Source organism: Dermacentor albipictus, chromosome 1 (assembly GCF_038994185.2).
Source record: "Dermacentor albipictus isolate Rhodes 1998 colony chromosome 1, USDA_Dalb.pri_finalv2, whole genome shotgun sequence".
In the NCBI taxonomy this organism is placed as follows: domain Eukaryota; kingdom Metazoa; phylum Arthropoda; class Arachnida; order Ixodida; family Ixodidae; genus Dermacentor; species Dermacentor albipictus.
In genome coordinates this window covers 389,750,726-389,770,937 of record NC_091821.1, presented here as the reverse complement: position 1 = coordinate 389,770,937, position 20,212 = coordinate 389,750,726, and the positions used below count along the sequence as shown (strand labels likewise).

Sequence of the window (20,212 nt, the reverse complement as noted above, 5' to 3'; positions counted from 1 at the left end):
GGCCCGACTTTTTCCCTTCTATGGCTGGCCGTGATAGCTGGCAGCTGGTCTCCCTCCAGAAGTTTCCAACCATGGGCCGTCGGCCAATCCCGCTAGGGAGTGGAGTTCCCATACAAATAACGCTGTCTGAATTTTGCGGATCTTGCACTTCACACCTGTTGTCTGTTAAGTTATTTGTATTCCTTTCTGAAATGCAAAGAAGTCCGTGTCCCATGCATTCGGAGGACGTTAAAGATCCCCTGGTGGTCAAACTTAATACGGAGTCCCCAGCTAAGGTGTGCCTCATAATCAAATCGTGGTTTTGTCACGCAAAACGCCAGAATTCAATACAATTGAATTCGTATTCCTTTCAAGAACATAGTTCAAAACATCTCAACAGTTGATAGTTTCGTAGGCGGGTACACTGTAAACATTTGAGCCGCGTGCAACGACTTCGCTGGCTTGAGGAGTTTACGCCGGCCACTTCAACTAACCACCGTACTTAGGCTCGTTTACACAGCTGCCCTCATTACCTCTGGTCTAAGCAAATATGTTTTCGTTTGATCTATAGGAGGCACTGGTGTTGCTCAAACAAAACAGTAACTTCAAAAATACGAGGAGCCGTTTTCTTAATTCATGCTGCGCGCAACTATGTAAGAAATACCCCAGATTGAGGTGGTTTAGTGATTTGTGACCAGGTTTTATTCTACATGAACCTTTATCTTTTTCGATGTGTTGCTCCTCATTATGTTTGCACCATTTGCGTGCGATAACCGCAACTATCTTCGAATTTTCTTTCTGGCGTTCTTCTTTTACGGGTGGATTTTCCGCAAGGCACAAACAACAAGAGAAAGTTAAATAAACGCTCGCAATCTGCGTCGCGCAAGAACGGCATGCAGCAATGTCTCTGCAAACTTGTCCATCACCCAACAGTCATACTTTTCAGTTAGGTCTGGTTTTAGACCAGCCTTTCTTAATTTTTCAAGTCGGGTCGACCATGTTCCAGGACACATTCAAAGCAGTTGTAGAGCATCTGACGTTGTCACAGGAGCCGAGTACAATCTTCGAATCCTATTTTTTTACATCGAAGCTGTTTATGGCTAGGCTTCCGTGCATTTGCCGTGTGCATGTGCAAGAACCATGGGCCGATCCTAAAGATAGCGCATACCAGGCCGAGCCACGGCGGAGGGGAAGCAGGCTTGAAGCCCTTTGCCAGCATGCAAAAATAACGTTACTATCTTGGATCCAAATAGAACCCGTATCAGATTTTAAGCTGGTAACAACAAATACTGCAGTTTGACCCGCGTCGGCCATGTGTACACGTTCGCACTGCACTCTCTTTGTAGGCCTTCTAAGCGCATGCCTATCCACTTTCCTTTCCTTCCGTTCTCTCGTGGTGGCGGTCGCGTCGAAACATCCCGCGTGTCTATTTTCCTCCGGCTCCTCGGGGCGGCGGTCCCTTCGTCCACGCGAATCTATATAAAAATCACGGTAAATGAGTTCGTACCTTTTCTCAATATTATGTGTCCCCGCAGTGTCGTATGCTGAACAGCTTCACTGGTTTTCCATCTTCGCAGAGTAGAATGACTCATGATTTTTTTTTTCGTTTTTCTTTTCACTGCAACGAATTTCACCTTTCACACCTTACTGACATGCGTGAAGCCCAGTTCAATGTACCGACATCTTCCCCTACGTTTAAACTTAGCAGTGTTACATTTCGTTGAAAGGGTATGAGTCAACTTCTCTTGCCTTTCCACGCCGACAAACATTTCAAATTATTAGAAATTACATGAACTTAGTTATTCGATTCAGCAATCGGGAGTTATTTTTTCAAAAAAGAATGCATGCTCGTTTAGCACAGATCTAAGTAAAAACATTTTGTGTCCGTAACGTGGAGCTCACACACGTCGCCGCACACGTGGCCCGTTCCAGAATTGCTCAGAAGAAAGTGAAGGTGATAGTGCTGTACAAAGCCGTCACGTTAATTACTACTCTTAGATCTCACCTGGCGGCCCTGCTTACGAACGAACGAACGAACGAACGAACGAACGAACGAACGAACGAACGAACGAACGAACGAACGAACGAACGAACGAACGAACGAACGAACGAACGAACGAACGAACGAACGAACGAGCGAGCGAATGAGTGAACGACCGACCGACCGAACGAACGAACGAACGAACAAACGAACGAACGAACGAACGAACGAACGAACGAACGAACGAACGAACGAACGAACGAACGAACGAACGAACGAACGAACGAACGAGCGAGCAAGCGAGCGAGCGAACGAGCGAACGACCGACCGACCGACCGACCGACCGACCGACCGACCGACCGAGCGACCGACCGACCGACCGAACGAACGAACGAGCGAGCGAGCGAGCGAACGAACGAACGAACGAACGGACGAACGAACGAACGAACGAACGAGTGAGCGAACGAGTGAACGACCGACCGACCGACCGACCGAACGAACGAACGAACGCACGAACGAACGAACGAACGAACGAACGAACGAACGAACGAACGAACGAACGAACGAACGAACGAACGAACGAACGAACGAACGAACGAACGAACGAGTGAGCGAACGAGTGAACGACCGACCGACCGACCGAACGAACGAACGAACGCACGAACGAACGAACGAACGAACGAACGAACGAACGAACGAACGAACGAACGAACGAACGAAAGAACGAACGAACGAACGAACGAACGAACGAACGAACGAACGAACGAGCGAACGAGTGAACGACCGACCGACCGACCGACCGACCGACCGACCGACCGACCGACCGACCGACCGACCGACCGACCGAAAGAACGAACGAACGAACGAACGAACGAACGAACGAACGAACGAACGAACGAACGAACGAACGAATGAACGAACGAACGAACGAACGAGCAAGCGAGCGAGCGAACGAGCGAACGGACGAACGACCGACCGACCGACCGACCGACCGAATGAACGAGCGAGCGAGCGAGCGAGCGAGCGAGCGAACGAACGAACGAACGAACGAACGAACGAACGAACGAACGAACGAACGAACGAACGAGTGAGCGAACGAGTGAACGACCGACCGACCGACCGAACGAACGAACGAACGAACGCACGAACGAACGAACGAACGAACGAACGAACGAACGAACGAACGAACGAACGAACGAACGAACGAACGAACGAACGAACGAACGAACGAACGAACGAGTGAACGACCGACCGACCGACCGACCGACCGAAAGAACGAACGAACGAACGAACGAGCGAACGAACGAACGAACGAAAGAACGAACGAACGAGCGAGCGAGCGAGCGAGCGAACGAGCGACCGACCGACCGACCGACCGACCGACCGACCGAACGAACGAACGAACGAACGAACGAACGAACGAACGAACGAACGAACGAACGAACGAACGAACGAACGAACGAACGAACGAACGAACGAACGAACGAAGCTTTATTCCACAATTTAAAAGGAGCGAATGGGACAGCAGGCGCAAAGCTATAGTGTTGTAGCTTGCGTGTGCATGTAACCCTGTTTGTGACATCTGTCAATCGAGCACATCCTACAGATCATGAGTTGGTCAGTGACGCTGTTGTAACAGTGGTGCCACGCTTTTGTGACTGCAGGTGCAGGAGCTAGCGCGACGCGTGTCCTAGGATCTAGTTGCTTTTGTAAACCAACTTTAACCACTTTGACACATGTGCATACAGGCTGAAGGCCCTATTAGATACGGGCACATTCTATTGGAATGAGTCACCAGCCTGAAAATGATTACCACATTTTTGTGTTTGTAAAACTAACCGGGAATATAAGCGCCGCAGCTGCATGTTCGTAGCAGATCTTTGCCATTTTGGGGTGAGCCTGCTAAATTTAAGTGGTTAAATAAGTGTCGGCTGTGCTCCTGGCAAAGCTGCGCACGCCGCAACTCTGCATTCTTTTGTGGGCTGTGGAAGAAGCCTTTAGTGTCGGAAACTCGACGGCAAGAACGCGCACTGTGCGCCTGTCGACGTCATCAGTGGTCGCCGGGCCCAAGTTGTGAGCAGTGTGTCTTTTTTTGTGATAAGCCATCGTGAAAGACAGCTGAAATGTGTTTCGCAGAAGTTTAGAGTTCAAATTGCAACACTAAGCTGAACGTGCCAATTGCCCATATTCTTTTTTTTTGTTCTTTCGCTCATTCTTTTATGTTCCGTTAAACGGGCGAATGATGATTTGTAAAGACTGAGAACTGCGCAGGAAATTGGTGAGAGCGAAGGAAGTGGACGCCTTATAGTCTGTCATCTTAACTTAGGCTGTCCATTATTGTGTTGTCACATCTTCCATTCGAGTCAGTCTCTTGATTCCCTTCAGCTACAACTCCTATTTTGATATTGTTTCGCTACTGTACATTCCACGCCATTTTGGCATCCTATAGTTTCATGACAAAAAAAAAATAACGTGGACAAGACTGCCAAAGAGAGCGTCAGCTGCTTCGAAATGCAACGGAAAGCGGCGGAGCGGAATTTTTAATAAACTTGACTAAGGACGACGGAAGGACAAGTGCAGCCTACACCCGCGAAAAGAGTGACGTGACACGCAGTGACGCCTCCACGGGACCCACAACGACCACGGGTCACACGAAATTACATATCCGGGATCGGCCCAGTTTACTCGGTGAGAAGCCGACCGAACAGATGCGCCAAACCCTGGGGAATTCCTTTATTAAGGCAAAACATTAATTTTTAATTCGCACGCGCGGTCCGCGTGGGTGAAGCTACCTTGCGATGACGGTGCAAACTTCACCACGCGCACACTCTTAAGCAAAATTACACCTTTTTGCCATGGAATGATACTCGTCATCAGTCTTGTCCGCATTTTCTTTCTTTACCGCGGCGAGTCCGGTACTTCCCAGTAAAGGCCGATCCACAGGACGGACCAAATTGCTCTTTTGGACCGCGGTCCGCGCATCACGTGATAGGACGTCACCAGTTCGTGCGTACCGCCGTTGGCCCGCGCAAGACCGCGGCCCTCGCGGTCCAACAAATCGCCGAGGCTTTTCCCGCTTCAGTTTTGGCGGCGGACCGCGTGCAAACCGCAGCGATTTTGGCGTAGCCAACGAATGTTGTCCAGCAAAAGAGTGTCTTCAGCCAAATCCAATCTAGTTTTCGGCTCAGCAAAAGCCAGTCAAGCCAGTCGTTTCATGTCCGCCGTTCCCCCTACACGTGCATGCAGCAGGTATATTTTTTAAACACCGTGTCATTTTGGAATGACGAGGAGGTTTTTTCATTTTTTATCTCTCGTTGAGCAGTTCCCGGCTTTGTGGGACTGGAGCCGGAATGATAATGATACTCTGGCCGAGAGTGTAGCTAATTGCTCTGCTCTGCCGTCTGCTATGGCGGTCCGCCGTGTGGATGACGATTATTGTTGTGGGACAAGATACGCCCCAAAGGTGTAAATTTTTCTAAGAGTGAAGAGTGCACCGCTGTTCGCGCCGACAGCACTTGTGGTTTCGGCGATCTGTGCTACAAGACTCGCCGTAAACTGCGATATTTTAGCTTCATTTTTATTTTTCATTTTCTCCCTTTCAAAGGTAAGAGCCAGAACAGAAGCGAGATTATCTCACTAGACGGGAATCGCACAGTGCGGCCAAGCCTTCACTTATGCTTGGGCCACGCGCTCCGCTGTTCAAGATTCATTTGACGCTGATAGTACAGTCGACCAAAAAAGTTTACGGACCACGAGATCTCAGAAAATTCTAAATATACGCGTAGCCTTTAAAATCAGCCAGTAAAACCGGGCATCCGAATGTTGTGCGCACATACCACTAAAGGCTGGAAATGGGAACACCAGGCTGCGTTTTGAGGCTGAGGAGATATCCAGCTTTTTGTCAGATGTCATGGTCCGTAAACTTTTTTGGTCGACTGTACATGTGCAGTATTCCTTGTGGACAGCTACATATATGTTTACTAGCTCCAGGCAACAGCAAAAACGACACTGCTCCCGCTGCGTACCCTGCGATGGGTGGTTATGTTGAATTAAAACGGCAATCACGTTCTGTACCATTCATGCAGTGCCAGCAATTGGCCCTACACGAGCCATTTACGGTACTAAGTTGTCGTCCATACTGCGCAGCATGGCAGCCCCCTTCCGGGCCTCTCCTAAAACGCTGAAGAACATTGTCCGTGTCTCCGCACTTCCCACGTAAGTAAATCATTATCTTTTTTTTTCGAGGTCTGTTGCATTGCGACTGACGAGAATTTGGTTGTTTTGCGCCTAAGACTTGTGTTGATATAACAATCATTGAAGCTGGCAAAGGTACCGTGAAATTCATGAATTCCAGACACTTTCTCTCCCGCTTGAGATCTACTTTAAAAAGGCACATTCATCACTATCAAATTTCGAATCACTAAAGTGTAAGTGTGACGCGATGGCGTGATAATATATGTTCGTAGCTCACCCTGGTTCATGCCGTTTCTGCATGCACACAAGGCGAAATGTGCGAGTTGGCTTGAATAATGTACCCTACGCCCTTCCCACGTGTCAGTAGTTTGGGGATTCTATCCCAAAATGATTGCGACTTGTGGAACACATTGACAGGGATGGAAACGATTGTAACACTGTGGTAATTCTCCTTCAATAAATGCAATGCATTAATTTTGGGGAGTCTAACTTGAGAAGTATTCCGTCCTGCCGGCAAATGAAACTGAAGAAATGGGCAGGTTTGTTTGATGCGAAGATCCCAGGTGTCCCCACCCTCCGATTCCGCCTCTCTGATACACAAACACACACACACACACACACACACACACACACACACACACACACACACACACACACACACACACACACACACACACACACACACACACACACACACACACACACACACACACACACATATATATATATATATATATATATATATATTTCTGGCATGGCTGAAGTCTTTTTAAATCAACGAGTATGACAGTAAACTGTACGAAGAGAGCAGCTTCAACGCAATACATCTTACAGCGCGCAGTCTGCGTCAGCGAAATAAACAGTGAAAAACTTGTACGGCCATAAGTTCAGTGTATAGAGTACGCAAGGCGCCGAAAAAAAACAGTAATAGGCTAATAAACTTTCTGGAAAGGGTGTGAAAGATGCAGCTGGTATGGTTCTACGTCAAAAGGGCCCCATTGTTGAACATGCCTTTCTCGGAGAGTCGTGAAGCAGGTTTACATAAAAACATCTGACTGCTGCAAATAAGCTTTCGTAAATAAATAAGCTCGCTATCCGACAGGTGTCAAGTGCGTGTCGTGATTTCGCTGTATATAAGTTGGACACTGACAAGCGGAGGCTGGTATCAAGCCGGATTTGTGGAGCGCTTCACGTGTACTGTGTGTCATTATCGCACACAGACCCATAAAGATAATTTAAAGGGAAGTTTAAGGAGTATCTCAGTGGCAAAAGGGCAAAACACAACGTCAACGCTGAGCTCTATTCGCAATGCCAGCAAATCCTCAAATTTGGCCTAGACCAAAGGCAGACGATATCGAATCACTGTTAACTGCCAAAGCTACCCATGGGCAGTTGCAAAAGTGTGCTAACATGCTCGAGAAACAAGTGCAACGCGCGTCAGTCATGTTTCAGCCTCGGTTATACCTTAACGTGTCCAGCTTCTCTTGACTGATTTTCTGCCAGTGTTGAGCTTGAAATCCTAGCGGCCGTGGTGAAAACCGATTTGCGTCCAGCTTTCTATTTCCTTTTCAATTTGGCAGCATTCATTTTATTATTACAGTCCCAGTTGAAGTCCTCAACTGCTGCCTTATCGCGGGGCTGTAGGCCGCTATAATGTAGCAATTCTATTCCAATGTTACTCCTTTTCGCACTTCGTGAGGGGCTCTAGCGCCGCCCTGCCCACGTTATTACCGTTATCGGCAGGCCGTGAATGGTGGACGACCAGAAATGATCATAACCGATTGAAATGAATCCTAACATTTTACCAGTCGTGCGTTTTTAGGGGGCAGTGACTCTGCAACCCGCAAAGGCGTAATGAAGGAACACTTGCGCACCTAATGCATTCGTCAAATGCTTACCAAAGTTGGTTTATTATAGTCTGCGCCATAGTGACATGGCTGCTAGGTTGTGTAGGCAAACGGGACCTTCACTGTTGTTTCTCTTGCCAAAGCAAAGCCATCTTCTTTGTCTTGATGCCTTTGTTTTTCTCGAAACGCAACTACAGTGATTTAGGCACACGGTAAAAGATGGCGCTTCGTTTTACTGGACTTCGACAGGCACCCCGGCTGCCAACTATTTCTCGTAAAAATGTACCAACGTCCGTATTTTCATTCCACAGCACTGCAATAAGACGCCATCATATTTACTGCACATCCCCGTACTATATACAGACATCTGTAATTTCAGGCTACAATATAGTAAAATTTCCGCTGTTGCAGAGCAAACCCGATGAAATAGCATAATGTGTATGTAAGGCACCTTCATCGATACAACACAGGCAGCTGATATTGCGAAGAAGGCACTGAGCTCTTTGTTGTTGAACAGTGTTACGCTGAAGTCTTGGTTAAGCTACAGTGAGAAACCTAGTTTATTTCCCATCAATAATGTGAAATTTGGATTTCCGATAAGACGAACGAAATTACAAGTTCCTTTAAGGCGCAAGGATTTCCTTAGTATAGAGGCTTCATCATAACTCCAGTAAATCGATCATTAGTGTTCAAGCCTAAACAACTGCATTCCTTGACATTTTTTTCTGTAAATGCGAAAAATATAACACGTTGGTGCAGCAAAATCCTCGATTTCGCGAAAGCAGGAGGCACAGGTGTAAGATATTTTTCTAGAACTGTATTTGTTAGCGAAATGACGAACATATTGCCTAGCTCTGTCGGCTGAAACTGGCGAGTTCTCATGATTTTTTCCTACGTGACATTAACGACAAGTACAAGAAATCAGGGATGCAGACACCGAGCTATACGCTGTGCGGTACCTAAAGCAAAGGAACGGGTGAGAACGCACGTGGTGCCACAGTTTAATGGAATTTTAAAGAAAGGAAACGTAACGCAAGGCTATTTTGGCTGCTCTATGCAAACAATGACACAGCATGACAATCCGAAAACACTTCCATCACTGCCAACCCTGTCTCGAGGTACGCGACATTGACGCTCAGCACGGCGTCACGTAGGTTGTACTACAAAATATCGTTGCTAGCTTCACTAGCGCCAATGTTTCTTAAGCAAACGCAACTTTACTAATGCTAGCAAGCTCAAAGAGTACTCATCCAACCGAAGCTGCTTGGCAGACGTAGAATAAACAATACTAGGTTCCCCTGCAACCCCCCCCCCCCCTACCTCCTACACCCCCATTCAAGAGGTAAAAAAATAGACACCTGTTGCCGCCACCGCTTGCACGTTCGCTCACTTGTCCACCCGTTAACGCTTTCTGCACTATTTGCTTCAATGGAGCCCAGGCTTGTCGGGGCAGGCAGCGGTAAAACAGTGCATGTGCGTCCTGCGGCATTGCGCTGTCGCTCATTTGCTGCGTCCTTTCGATCTTCCTGTCTCTTCAAACGGTGCTCACGCGCCTAGCATAATATAACGGAATTTCGCCGTTTTCTCAATGTGCAGGAATAGTGCCGTAATTTTTGCAAGAAGAAATGCGGGACAAGAACAGGCGCTTTTTGCAGTGCAGTCGATATGCCAGTATGGGACGAGTGATAATACTACGACCTTTGTGTTAATACATCTTCTGTGTCGCGAGTTTGGCATTCTCCACTAATGTTTTGATATAGCCGAATAAACTGAGGTATAAAGCACTACTGATTTTTCATGCTCATATAATTGTGTTAAAATATATTATGGTATATAATGTGATATAAGGGATTAAAAAGACAACAATATGAAGCTAGTGCGGCTTGTTGCGTTTTGTCCATCACAATCGTGTTGAGGCAACAGCAGAGCAAGTGCAGCGTACCCGTTAGTAAATGTAGATGCAGATCCCTGGAAATACTGGAAGGCACTCACCCTGGGGGATTGGCCGAGGTACGGGTATACGTGAAAGTGGAGTATTACATAAGATGACAAAATATTGTAATAGCTAAATTAGAATCGAAAGATGGAGATTGGAGCGAAAAATCTTATGAAAACGAAAACTTACATGAGAACGATGAACCGTAAAAAAATATCTAACTCAATTTGGTTGAAACAAAAGGAAGATTCAATTCTTCAATTTTAGAGTTTATATCTCATTGCTCCTTAAAGAAAATCTTGGATGGCAGCACCAATCTTTCTGCCGCCATGCCCGAGAGTAGAGGCACCCAAGGATAGTAAACATTGAGCACCTGTACCTAATCTAAGAAGGCAAATGGTTTTTTCTAAGGTTTGTTTTCTTAAACTGATATATAGCCGACGAGAAATTTAAAGAATCTTTTGTGGTCTCATCTTCCTTGCACAAAGGACCAATTGGTGAGGGGGCCAGACCAGCACTATGCAAATAAAAATTTAGTTAGGGTATGCGGCAACCTAGCGTACTAATAGCTACTTCAGTGCTCGTTTGACATGAATTGCTTGTCGAGGGACGCAATGAGGGTCTAAAATGAAATAAACTTGATATAGATGGTACAGGTAATTCTCGCGGCATCATTTGCCGCCTGAACATTGCAGCTATGAAGAAAGCTGATGCAGGGAGGATTTGAATGATTGGCCAACGGTTTCGCCAATGAATCTGCTGTTTCATTTATGACTAGGCCCGTATGTCCAGGTACCTAGACCAAATACATATTAGTTATGAGTTTACGTACTAATAATTTAAACACTCGCAAAATGTGCGCGTCATTACGGGCTTTGAGCGAAGTAAACAAAGGCAATTAATCCGTCACAATGACCGGATAATGTATTGATAGGTTCAATTTGCAAAGAGCCACAACTGTCACTAAAATTTCTTCAAGAAAGATGGGCACTAAGTCTGAAAGCCGGTCGGAAAATGGCCAGTCGTCCAGAGGACTGAATATACCAATACCACACTCTTCTTCGTTTTACGAGGCATCAGACGCTATGACCACATTTGTTTATGATTTTATTAAATAATCCTGTAATAACAACTGGATAACGGTATGCGCAATTCCCAGACGGCACAGAAGATAGACACACAAGAACAGGACGAGTTAGTGCTTGTCCTGTTCTTGTGCGCCTATCTTCTATCTCGTCTTGGAATTGCACTTGCCATTATTCAGTTGTTAAGCATGAACCAACTAGTCCAGCAACAAATTTTGTTAATCCTGTAACGTAGCAATTCACATTCGGTAAGACTGCTGGGTGTTTTGCATTACCTAGAAAAATATTGTCAAATTGTATGTGAAGAGCATTTTCCCCGCGCAGCACATGGGATTCATCTCCCTGGTTCTAAGGTTCGACGGATCAAAAATTGTTTGAGCAAAGTTAATTTGACGTGTATGGAATTGAGGCCAATGTAAACCGAAACACATCCTAGGCTGAGAAATGAACACTGTTTGGCTACGTCTGATTGGTGATCCGTATTCGCTTTAATATGTTTGTATGGCAGGTGCTTGAAGCAGTCATATAAGAGAATGAATTATTACTTCAAGTTACAAAATAGCTTTTGCTACATATTTCCCCAGCCCTAAACACAGACTTAATCACTGCTTTTCCAGAAAAACGGAAAAGCAGTGATTAACGGGCGAAGCTTATATGCAGGCGTTCGAGAGTATAACAAACACTCAAGTTTCTTATACTCTCGTCGAGAAGCAACACTTTTCGCAGATAAATTGTGATAGAAGCATGTTAACCGTACATAAAGACAGGTGGAAGGGAAATTGCTCAAGGCTCGCATTGAGTGCTCGATATGCTTTAAGAATATTCAGACGAGACCATTTTTAACGATCTAGAAAGCCATTAACCTTTCCAGTTATGTCTTCAGTGGCCGGGCATTGGTGTAATAACTTGAGTATTTGGTAATCCAGTCTTACTTCTGAACTACATCTCTGAAAGGAAAGAAAATTAAAAGGAAACAAATATAGTAGGCATGGGACTGGCAGGAGGCTCACCAGCAGTCTTGAATTTGTTTTCGCGCATAACATTTGCAGTGACGAAAAAGCACAAATACCGGTCTTTAGCGTTGCATGCTGAGTCGCTTTCCTTCGACTGTCTACGCCAGCAAAAGAAACTGCATTCTTTCACATTGCGACATCGGCTCACGGAGCAGCAGGATAACTCAAGGCGAACTTTCACTGAAACAAACATCGTGGTATTTGTCAAGGTTAGCATTTTCGCCGTTAATTTGCACCGCGCCAACAGGTGGCACGCTGCGCATCGACGCCAGGTACCTCACGCGATATCCTGGTAAGTCCACAACAAGCAGACGACAAGCGAGGTGGTGGTGGTGAAAAGCTTTATTAATGAGAAGGCCGAAAGTAAAAACAAATTAAAAAGCAGCGTTGTGGGCGGCCTTCAGGCTGCCGGTCTCCCGTTGCAGGCCAGCAGCTAAACGCTGATTGACGATGATGATGATGATGATGATGATGAAAACGTTCTGTGTTGGCCTTGAAGATCTGTATGTTCTTATAACAGTGTTTCCTTGTTGATGCGACGAGGCAGCAATTTCGCCCCTTTTGTACTTGGGGTTACTCCATGTCAGCCGCTAGATGTGACGCGTTCCTTTCCTTACGCCACGGCGGGAGACCGGCAGCCTGAAGGCCGCCCACAACGCTGCTTTTTAATTTGTTTTTACTTTTGGCCTTCTCATTAATAAAAGGTTTTCACCACCACCACCTCGTTTGTCGTCAGCTTTAGCCTTCGTCGCATGCGCTTGCGCAGTGCCGTCGATTGTAGCATATAAAATGTGCATAAATCTTCGTTGTTTGCTTCGGATTACGCCGCAGACACTCACGTGCGGCCGTTCGCTTGCCACGATCACCTTGGTTAAAGGTCTCGCTGAACAGCTGCTAAATGAATTTGGATGAATTTACGGTGCAAGCTGATAACATATTAAATTTGGCAAGCTATTATTTCACGCGAAGCTCTCAATGTATCCACCCCACAGCATGTTCACGCGATTAGTTGCAAACAAACCATCGCGGATGTTTATCCTTTTGCTAGCTCTTAGGAACATTAATGAATACGAAATTTTTGTAGTTTCTTCTTGCGTTGCCATATCGCACTCTCACTCGACAGCAAAACAGCTCTTGACCTCACTAATGCAACATGGAATGAGCTTAACAACCTAAAAACATCAGATGCGCTACGAAGACAACCTTTGAGTTATAAAAAACACAGCAAAAGGAACATGCGCAAGATTAAGACTCAAATCACGACTGAAACGATATGCAGCGTACCGCTTCAATAGCCTGGCATGACAACCGCCTAATGTACGTGAGTATACCAAATGAAATCGATCGGTTTAAGTTTGGAACACTTATCAAACAACCGAGCAGTGCACCGCGTTGTTTTGCGATCAGATTGTCACGCAACCTCGTTCTTGTCTTTGCGTGTGCTATGCGGTCCCCTTCGGCCACCCAAGAACCGGTTCTTAGGCTGGCTGCTAATATCCAATTTTGACGTTACGGGGTGCGCTGTATCTGCGCTAGCAGCCTGGAGAAGTGGAGAAGAGGAGTAGCACTAGCGAATGCTTCATGTGGAGAGGGTGAGCAGAAGAGGCATGTAGCTCATCGCGGTGCCGCGCGTGAAGAGGTCGAGTGGCTTTGTGTCATACCTGAGGGAACAGAGCAAACGCATTGCCGAGTGCCAGAGTCGGCTCTCCTATATATGCTACTCCGTGCGCTAAACGGCGATTGTCAGCAAGATAATCAAGAAAGCACTCAATCCCTTCGTAATCCAGAAGCGATGCACGGAGCGAAAAGGCACTGAAGGATAATATGGAATCTTGCAGGTGAGACCAAGCAACCTAGCGTTGTGATTTCATTGCATTCTTGCAGTGCTGCTGGAATTTGTGTGAATTATTTTCTTTCTATTTTTGATCACGCGACTGTAGTTTGCAACCTGGGCAAGGGCGATGAGGAGGACGTAACCACTCTGTCATTAAGTTTTCAACAAGAATATATGCATCGAAATGCGGGCTCTTAAAAAAAGCACGCGGCAAACAGTTTCAGCGACAGATGCGATGAGGTGAATGCCGTAGTAAGCAGCGGGCAGGCGCTCTGCAGAGCTGAAATAAAAGCTCTCTTCCCACAGTATCACAAGCTGGGAAAGGGGGGATGATGTATTTTCATCAGTAATAAAGCGATGTCTGCCCACTGAAATTTCTAGACAAGTATTCCATACTGTCACTCTCACGATGCATGCGTATATTTCCCGCGAAAATAAAACAGCAGTAGAGGGAGAGAATGAACGTAAAAAAAATAATACGTGCCATATAGGAAGTTTAAATGGAAAAGTGTACACATTCGGACATTTCTCGACCCCCATAATGCTCTAGATTTGGCTAACCATGGTACTTTTTATAGTGGTGGTGGTGGTGGTGGTGATGTTGAAGCAGGCGGGGTTAGCCTGGCATACATAGCCGGCAATTGTTCCGCCTGATCCTCCTTCGAGTTCAGATCAGTGGTGTGTCACCAGGTGTCGATGAGCCCCGTGTCTCGCAGGAAGGCTATCAGAAGTCGTTGCGCTCTCTTCCTCAATGCCGCGGGCCCTCCGGGGAAAACAACATCTTCAAAGGTCCTGTGCGTGAGACCGCTTTTTTGTAGGTTGTCGACCATTACTTTTCGTTCCGTGTCAAACTGAGGGCACAGCCAAATGAAATGTTCGATGTCGCCAATGTCACCACAGAAAACACAGAGTGGGGAAGCGCGAAGCCCAGTCTTGAATAACCAAGCTGGGGTGTAGGCGGAGTCGGTCCTGATGCGGTATAAAAGCGTCGCTTGTTCACGTGTAAATCCATGAGTCACACAGGATTCGTGTGGATTCTTGAACATCTCTCTAAAGTGAAGGCGGATTGCACCCTTAGGGTTTCGAAAGGCTTTTGGAGCTTTCACTTTTGGGACACATGTCAGCGCTAGGCGTGCCAGAGCGTCAGCTTCCTCGTTCCCATCAATTCCTACGTGTGATGGAATCCACTGAAACCTTATGTTAAATCCTTTGCTCGTTAGGTCGTCGATCAGTGCCAGAGACTGCCTTGTAAATTTCTCTAGAGGTAGGCCCCGATGTAATCTCTGCAATGCTGACTTGGAATCCGTCAGCACCACGACATCTCGTGCAGAAAAGGCCCGTAGTTTCCGCAAAGCCGCGGTGATTGCGGCACTTTCGACTATTGTAGAGGAAACTACGCGATCCAGTCGGCCAGACCATGACACATCAAGGGATGGTATGCAGAATGCCGCTGCACAGCTATCTGTTTGTGCGCACACCGAACCGTCTGTGTACACTTGTAGATGGCCTTGAAACACAGTGCTCAAGTGGTCCAGCACAATGAACGTGGCTTCGGCAGTTGAAATGGTGCGTTTCGTCGGTAGGTGGGGTACATTGAGGCTGCAGGTAACGTCCAGAAAAGACCATGGCGGGTCAAGGCGACTTCGTTTAGGCCATTCCAATCCTAAAAATCAGAAGGTGTTCAGCGCCGCATGGAAATGTGAGCGAGTTCTTGCTCTTAGCCGCCGGAGAAGCGCCGTGCCTGCCCGTGACTCGCCCAGCCTTAATAGCTGCGTCAGCAAGGCCTGAGATGCCAAGAGGCGGAGTGGAAGAGACTCTGCCTCATTAGTGACTTTCTTGTTTGAAGCCGCCGTTGGAACTCCCATCGCCAAGCGAAGTCCCTTTCTGTGCACTGCCTCCAAGCGCTCGAATTCACTCGATGACGGTGATATCAGAGGGAGCTGATAGAGAATGCGGCTTGTTATCAGTGCAGCGTTCAGTTTAAGCATGGATGTAGGATTGTTACCCCAACGTATACCTGCCAATCGACGAAGTGCGTGTATTCTTTGCACTGATGCAGCCACAACACTTTCGACCGCACCACGCCATAGCAGCTTGTTGTCGATGGTGACGCCCAGGAATCGAACATGAGTTGCACGAAGAATTGAATGCCCTCTGATATTCAGCGTCAGACGTGTTGACTTGCGTCTCACTCCCGGGGAAAGCATGAAGGCCGATTTTTCTGCTGATAAAGATAGGCCAAGCGTCGATAAGTGGCGATCGATAGTGGAGATTGCGGCCTGGGCTATTCGGGCCAAACGTTTGTGCTGGTACCCCGAGATCCAAATGCAGATGTCATCTGCGTAGATGGACATTTTAACTGCCGTTCGACCTACTTTCAGGGCATTTGGAAGGCTGGCCATGGCAACGTTAAAAAGCAAGGGGGATAGGACACTTCCTTGTGGGACGCCGAGGGAAATTCGTCGCTTGTCACTCATTATACTTCCGAGCTTAACTTGGACACATCGATCCCTGAGAAATTCATGGACGAATCGAAGAGCATTTCCCGAGACGCCCATGGCTCGGAGTCCGTTGATGATGCCTGTATGACGCACACAGTCGTATGCCTTGGCAACGAGATGGCGAGTGTGGAAAGGCCGTCTGCGCGATGGTGCTCGATATGGCTCAGTAGATCCAAGACACTGTCCTGGGCACTCAGCCGTGGACGAAATCCAATCATACATGATGGCAGTCTATTTCCTTGCTCGAGATACCATGTTAACCTCGTACATATTAGTCTTTCCATCAACTTTGATGCGCATGATGTTAGCGATACTGGCCGGTATGAGGTGAGGTTTGCAGGATCCTTTCCCGACTTGAGCACTGGCACCACCCATGCTGTCTTCCATGCTTCTGGGATCTCTCCTGTGCTCCAGACGTGATTAAATATGTCCAGAAGTGCTTGTTTTCGCTCATATGGCAGATTTGTCAGCATCTGATTGCTGATCGAATCGGGACCCACAGCACAGCGTCTTCTCAACTTGCTAAGCGCCAAATCCAACTCACGAAAGGTGAACGGCGTATCCATGGTATGCGATGCTTCAGACAATAGAGGGTTCGATACTCCTGCTGATCTGCCAGATGTGTAGACGTCTGCAAAATCTTCTGCAAGGGTTTGCAAATCTTTTCCTTGCTTTAAAGCCAGTGCTTCGAATGGCCTGGGCAGGCGAATCTTTCCGGATAGGCTATTCATTACTCCCCATATCCTTGTCATGGGAGTAAACGCCGATAAACTCTCACAGAAAGCAGCCCATTGAACATCGTCTTAACCTTTTGGTGTGACGACGGATGACAGCGTTTATCCTGTTGAATTCAGTTTTCGCAGATGGATGGCCCGTTTTTCTCATTAGTTTCTGCTCCGCTCTGCTACGCGCTGCGCAGAGGTTCTTTAGTTTCAAATCAGGAGTAGGGAAATGATCTGGCAGTTTCAACATTGAGGTAGCCACTCTTTTGCTCCGCAGCATATCTGCGAACAGCTCACCAGGGGATGTTCGTGAAGATCGGAAAGTGGTCACTGCCCATCCTGTCTGGGGCCGTTGTTGACGATACGACAAGGTCTGGAGAATGGATAACGAGGTCTATGGCACTCCATGAATCTGGTGGCCTGAAGAAAGTCGGTTTGCCATCGTTCGCGATACATAAGTCAGCAGCATCCGCGGCTGTGACAAGTTCCTTGCCTCGGGAATCTGCAGTCTTATCTCCCCAAAGCGAATGATGTGCGTTAAAGTCGCCACAGATTATTATAGGAGAGGGGCAACGAATGCAAAGGTCCTTTATGAACGCCTCCATGGAGACCTTCCTGCGCGGACTTATGTACACCGACACCACACTGAGTTTTCGTTTTCCTAGGCACACTTGCACAGCGGCGACTTCCAAGAAGGTAGAACAAAGGTCTTGCACTGGTAAGGTGACGTGAGGTATTTCTCGCCTGATGTATATCATCGCACTTCCATTCGCAAATGATGGTATACTCGGATTTCCATGTCTGATGTACCCTGGGATCGTCCTTCCATTTGGGAGACCGGCCTCCGAGAGTGCTAGAATTGGTATAGGTATGTCTCGAAGGAAAAGGCTGAGTTCAGAAAGACGCTGTAGAACTGTACTTTTTATAGTATGATAGCGTAAGGAATTGATGGAGTCATACAAACTTTTCAAAGGCTACTCGTGGTTAAGGTTCCAATTTTTTGCTTGAATACTAGAGTACGGTAAAATATATGTACTAAAACGGGCGTCCCCCAGGGACGTATTTTCGGGCCGGTATTGTTGCTTCCGTATATTGACTACATAACAGAATTCCGGCACACTACTCAAATGGAATCGTTCATGGATGATGAATTTGTGCTCTATGCAGTGAAATAGAAAGTCCATCAAATTTTTATTTGCATTGTCCCACTGGCTAAATAATACTGAAGGGGCCCTGAGCTACCTTTATTGCGATAGCCATTATATAGCTATCCGATAGGCGTCATTGTCACCGTCGGCGTCACCGTGATGGTCCCTGTAAATTCAAGTGCGATAACACCGTGTCCCCGTGCCGTGCGCTGTATGTGCGAGGAAAAGAGTGCGAGGGTGAGCCGACGATGGTGGCTCGATTTAGGGCGAAGGGAGGAAGTGCACTGTTTTACATCGTACGCAAGGCACCGTGGCGTAGGGGAAGGGGGCGCTCTACTCCGGCCGCAGCTGTGTCGGGCGTGATCGAGGGCTGCTGATATCTGCGTGTGCATTGTGTGCTTGCCGCTTAGTTGACGCTGTGGCGAGAGGCAGCACGAGGTGCAATTCGCTCACTGCTGCTGCCGCGCTTCCTCACAACAGCGTTCTGACAGCGAGTGTCCGCAGTCATCGAGTGAGATGGGTTCGTGTTTGCTAGTGCGCACGTGACACCATGCTTCACAGTGTTAATTTAGTTAGTAGGCGCATGCTTACAAGTTTATGCGGTCGATAAACTACTATCCTCACTCCGTGTAGCGGTTTAACAATTTGCTATTATGATCAATGCTTCGTCTTGCGGGCGAAACCGCAACTTTTTGTCAAAGTGCAGAAATGTGTTTGAACTTAAAATTGGTTATTTAAGAAATACACAGCCGCAAAAAGTACATCAATGAGATCAACAGAAGAGGAATCATCGGTAATCAAGCGCCCTCTTCGCTGTGCTTCCGCTCCTTCTTCAATACTTTGCCTTGCGAAGGCTAGGGTGGAGCGCGGCGTGCGGACAGCACTCCGCCTTCTGAACGTCACTGTTGCGCGCAGTTCAAATTTCATTTTGGATGTTCACCTAGACGGCACTACTTTCGATTCTGGCGCTTACTACGCGCCAAATGTAGCGTTACTGTATACAGTAACTCTACCTAGCCGAACGCGGTTGTCCTCAGTGAGCCCACGTGAGCCGCAGTGCGCCCAGCCATTCAGCGGACTCATCGTGGTACCTCGCGGCGGCCGCGGTGTCTAGGCTACGTAGCAGGCCGTACCTACATGCAACTGTAGTGCGCATGCGCAGCAGTTGCTTTGTGCCGCAGAGGGCTTGAGTGCCCACTCGCGCTCTTATGCTCCAGCCTGGCCGTTCTACGTGGTGCGGAGCGGCTTTGTGCTGCACCATGCTTCACCGACGAATAGTAGCCACATCCATTTTGCGCATTTTGAAGCGCTATCATTAGCTGAACACGAAGCGAAGTCTTCCAAGGCGTCTAACCATGACCAGCCGGGAGTTAGGGCGCGCTGGCGAGCGTGAGTGTGGTTTGACCTTAAGTTTCGCTTGGTTAGAGGCTAGTTGAATCTTCAAAACTAGTGGCAATCCGCGAGACCCAACGGCCAGGACCTCGATGAGCGGGGCGGCCCAATTTTAACCCCTACTCGGGCGGCTGCGGCCGAGGGTGAGCAGGTGATAGTCAGCTTCTACCGAAAGTACGTAATTATCATCGAAATTCGAAAAGATATTCGCTCACTTCAACGGGTTTATTAAACTTCGTCAATAAATATACAAAGTGACAGTAGGAAGACGAGCACTGATCCAAACATCCTTTTTAATTGATGTCAGCTATTGCCCAATAGTAGCAGCGTGTGAAAATCTGCTATATTGAGAAATAAAGTGCCCACAAAAGACTGAGGCGGAAGGCTTCTGTTGAAAAGAGAGCGTGTGAGAAAGGTGGCTATACGCGCTTCGCTTGCGAGCTCCACACAACACGCACGACTGCAAAACAACTCTGCTTACATGTTCACAAGAGCGTATGCTATCGGCGGAGTCTGTTTTTTGACCGATCCCGATGGGTGGTTCAGGAGCGCTTTAATGCTCAGTATTCAAGGAATATAT

The 20,212-nt window shown here is 47.4% G+C and overlaps 1 protein-coding gene and 1 non-coding gene across 8 annotated transcripts in view; one reads left to right on the top strand and one right to left on the bottom strand.

The window, feature by feature from the left end:
• The window catches only part of LOC135914055 (ornithine decarboxylase-like), a 111,994-nt gene that overhangs the window by 23,390 nt on the left and 68,392 nt on the right, over positions 1–20,212 (top strand). The window contains exons 1-2 of one of the 7 annotated variants that reach the window (XM_065446794.2): positions 3,888–4,033; positions 6,107–6,175. The exons of 1 other annotated variant lie outside the window; for it this stretch is intronic. In XM_065446794.2, the coding sequence (XP_065302866.1) occupies positions 6,108–6,175 (68 nt within the window). In that variant the 5' untranslated portion in view covers positions 3,888–4,033; position 6,107. Of the gene's footprint in view, positions 1–3,887; positions 4,034–4,194; positions 4,239–5,182; positions 5,210–6,045; positions 6,176–13,607; positions 13,874–20,212 lie in introns of those variants that run through there. 5 more of the 7 variants (XM_070532018.1, XM_070532019.1, XM_070532020.1 and 2 more) reach the window with 5 other exon arrangements.
• LOC135915095 (U2 spliceosomal RNA) lies at positions 1,115–1,297 on the bottom strand. The gene has a single exon (XR_010568511.2). It is a non-coding gene; the product is annotated as a U2 spliceosomal RNA (small nuclear RNA).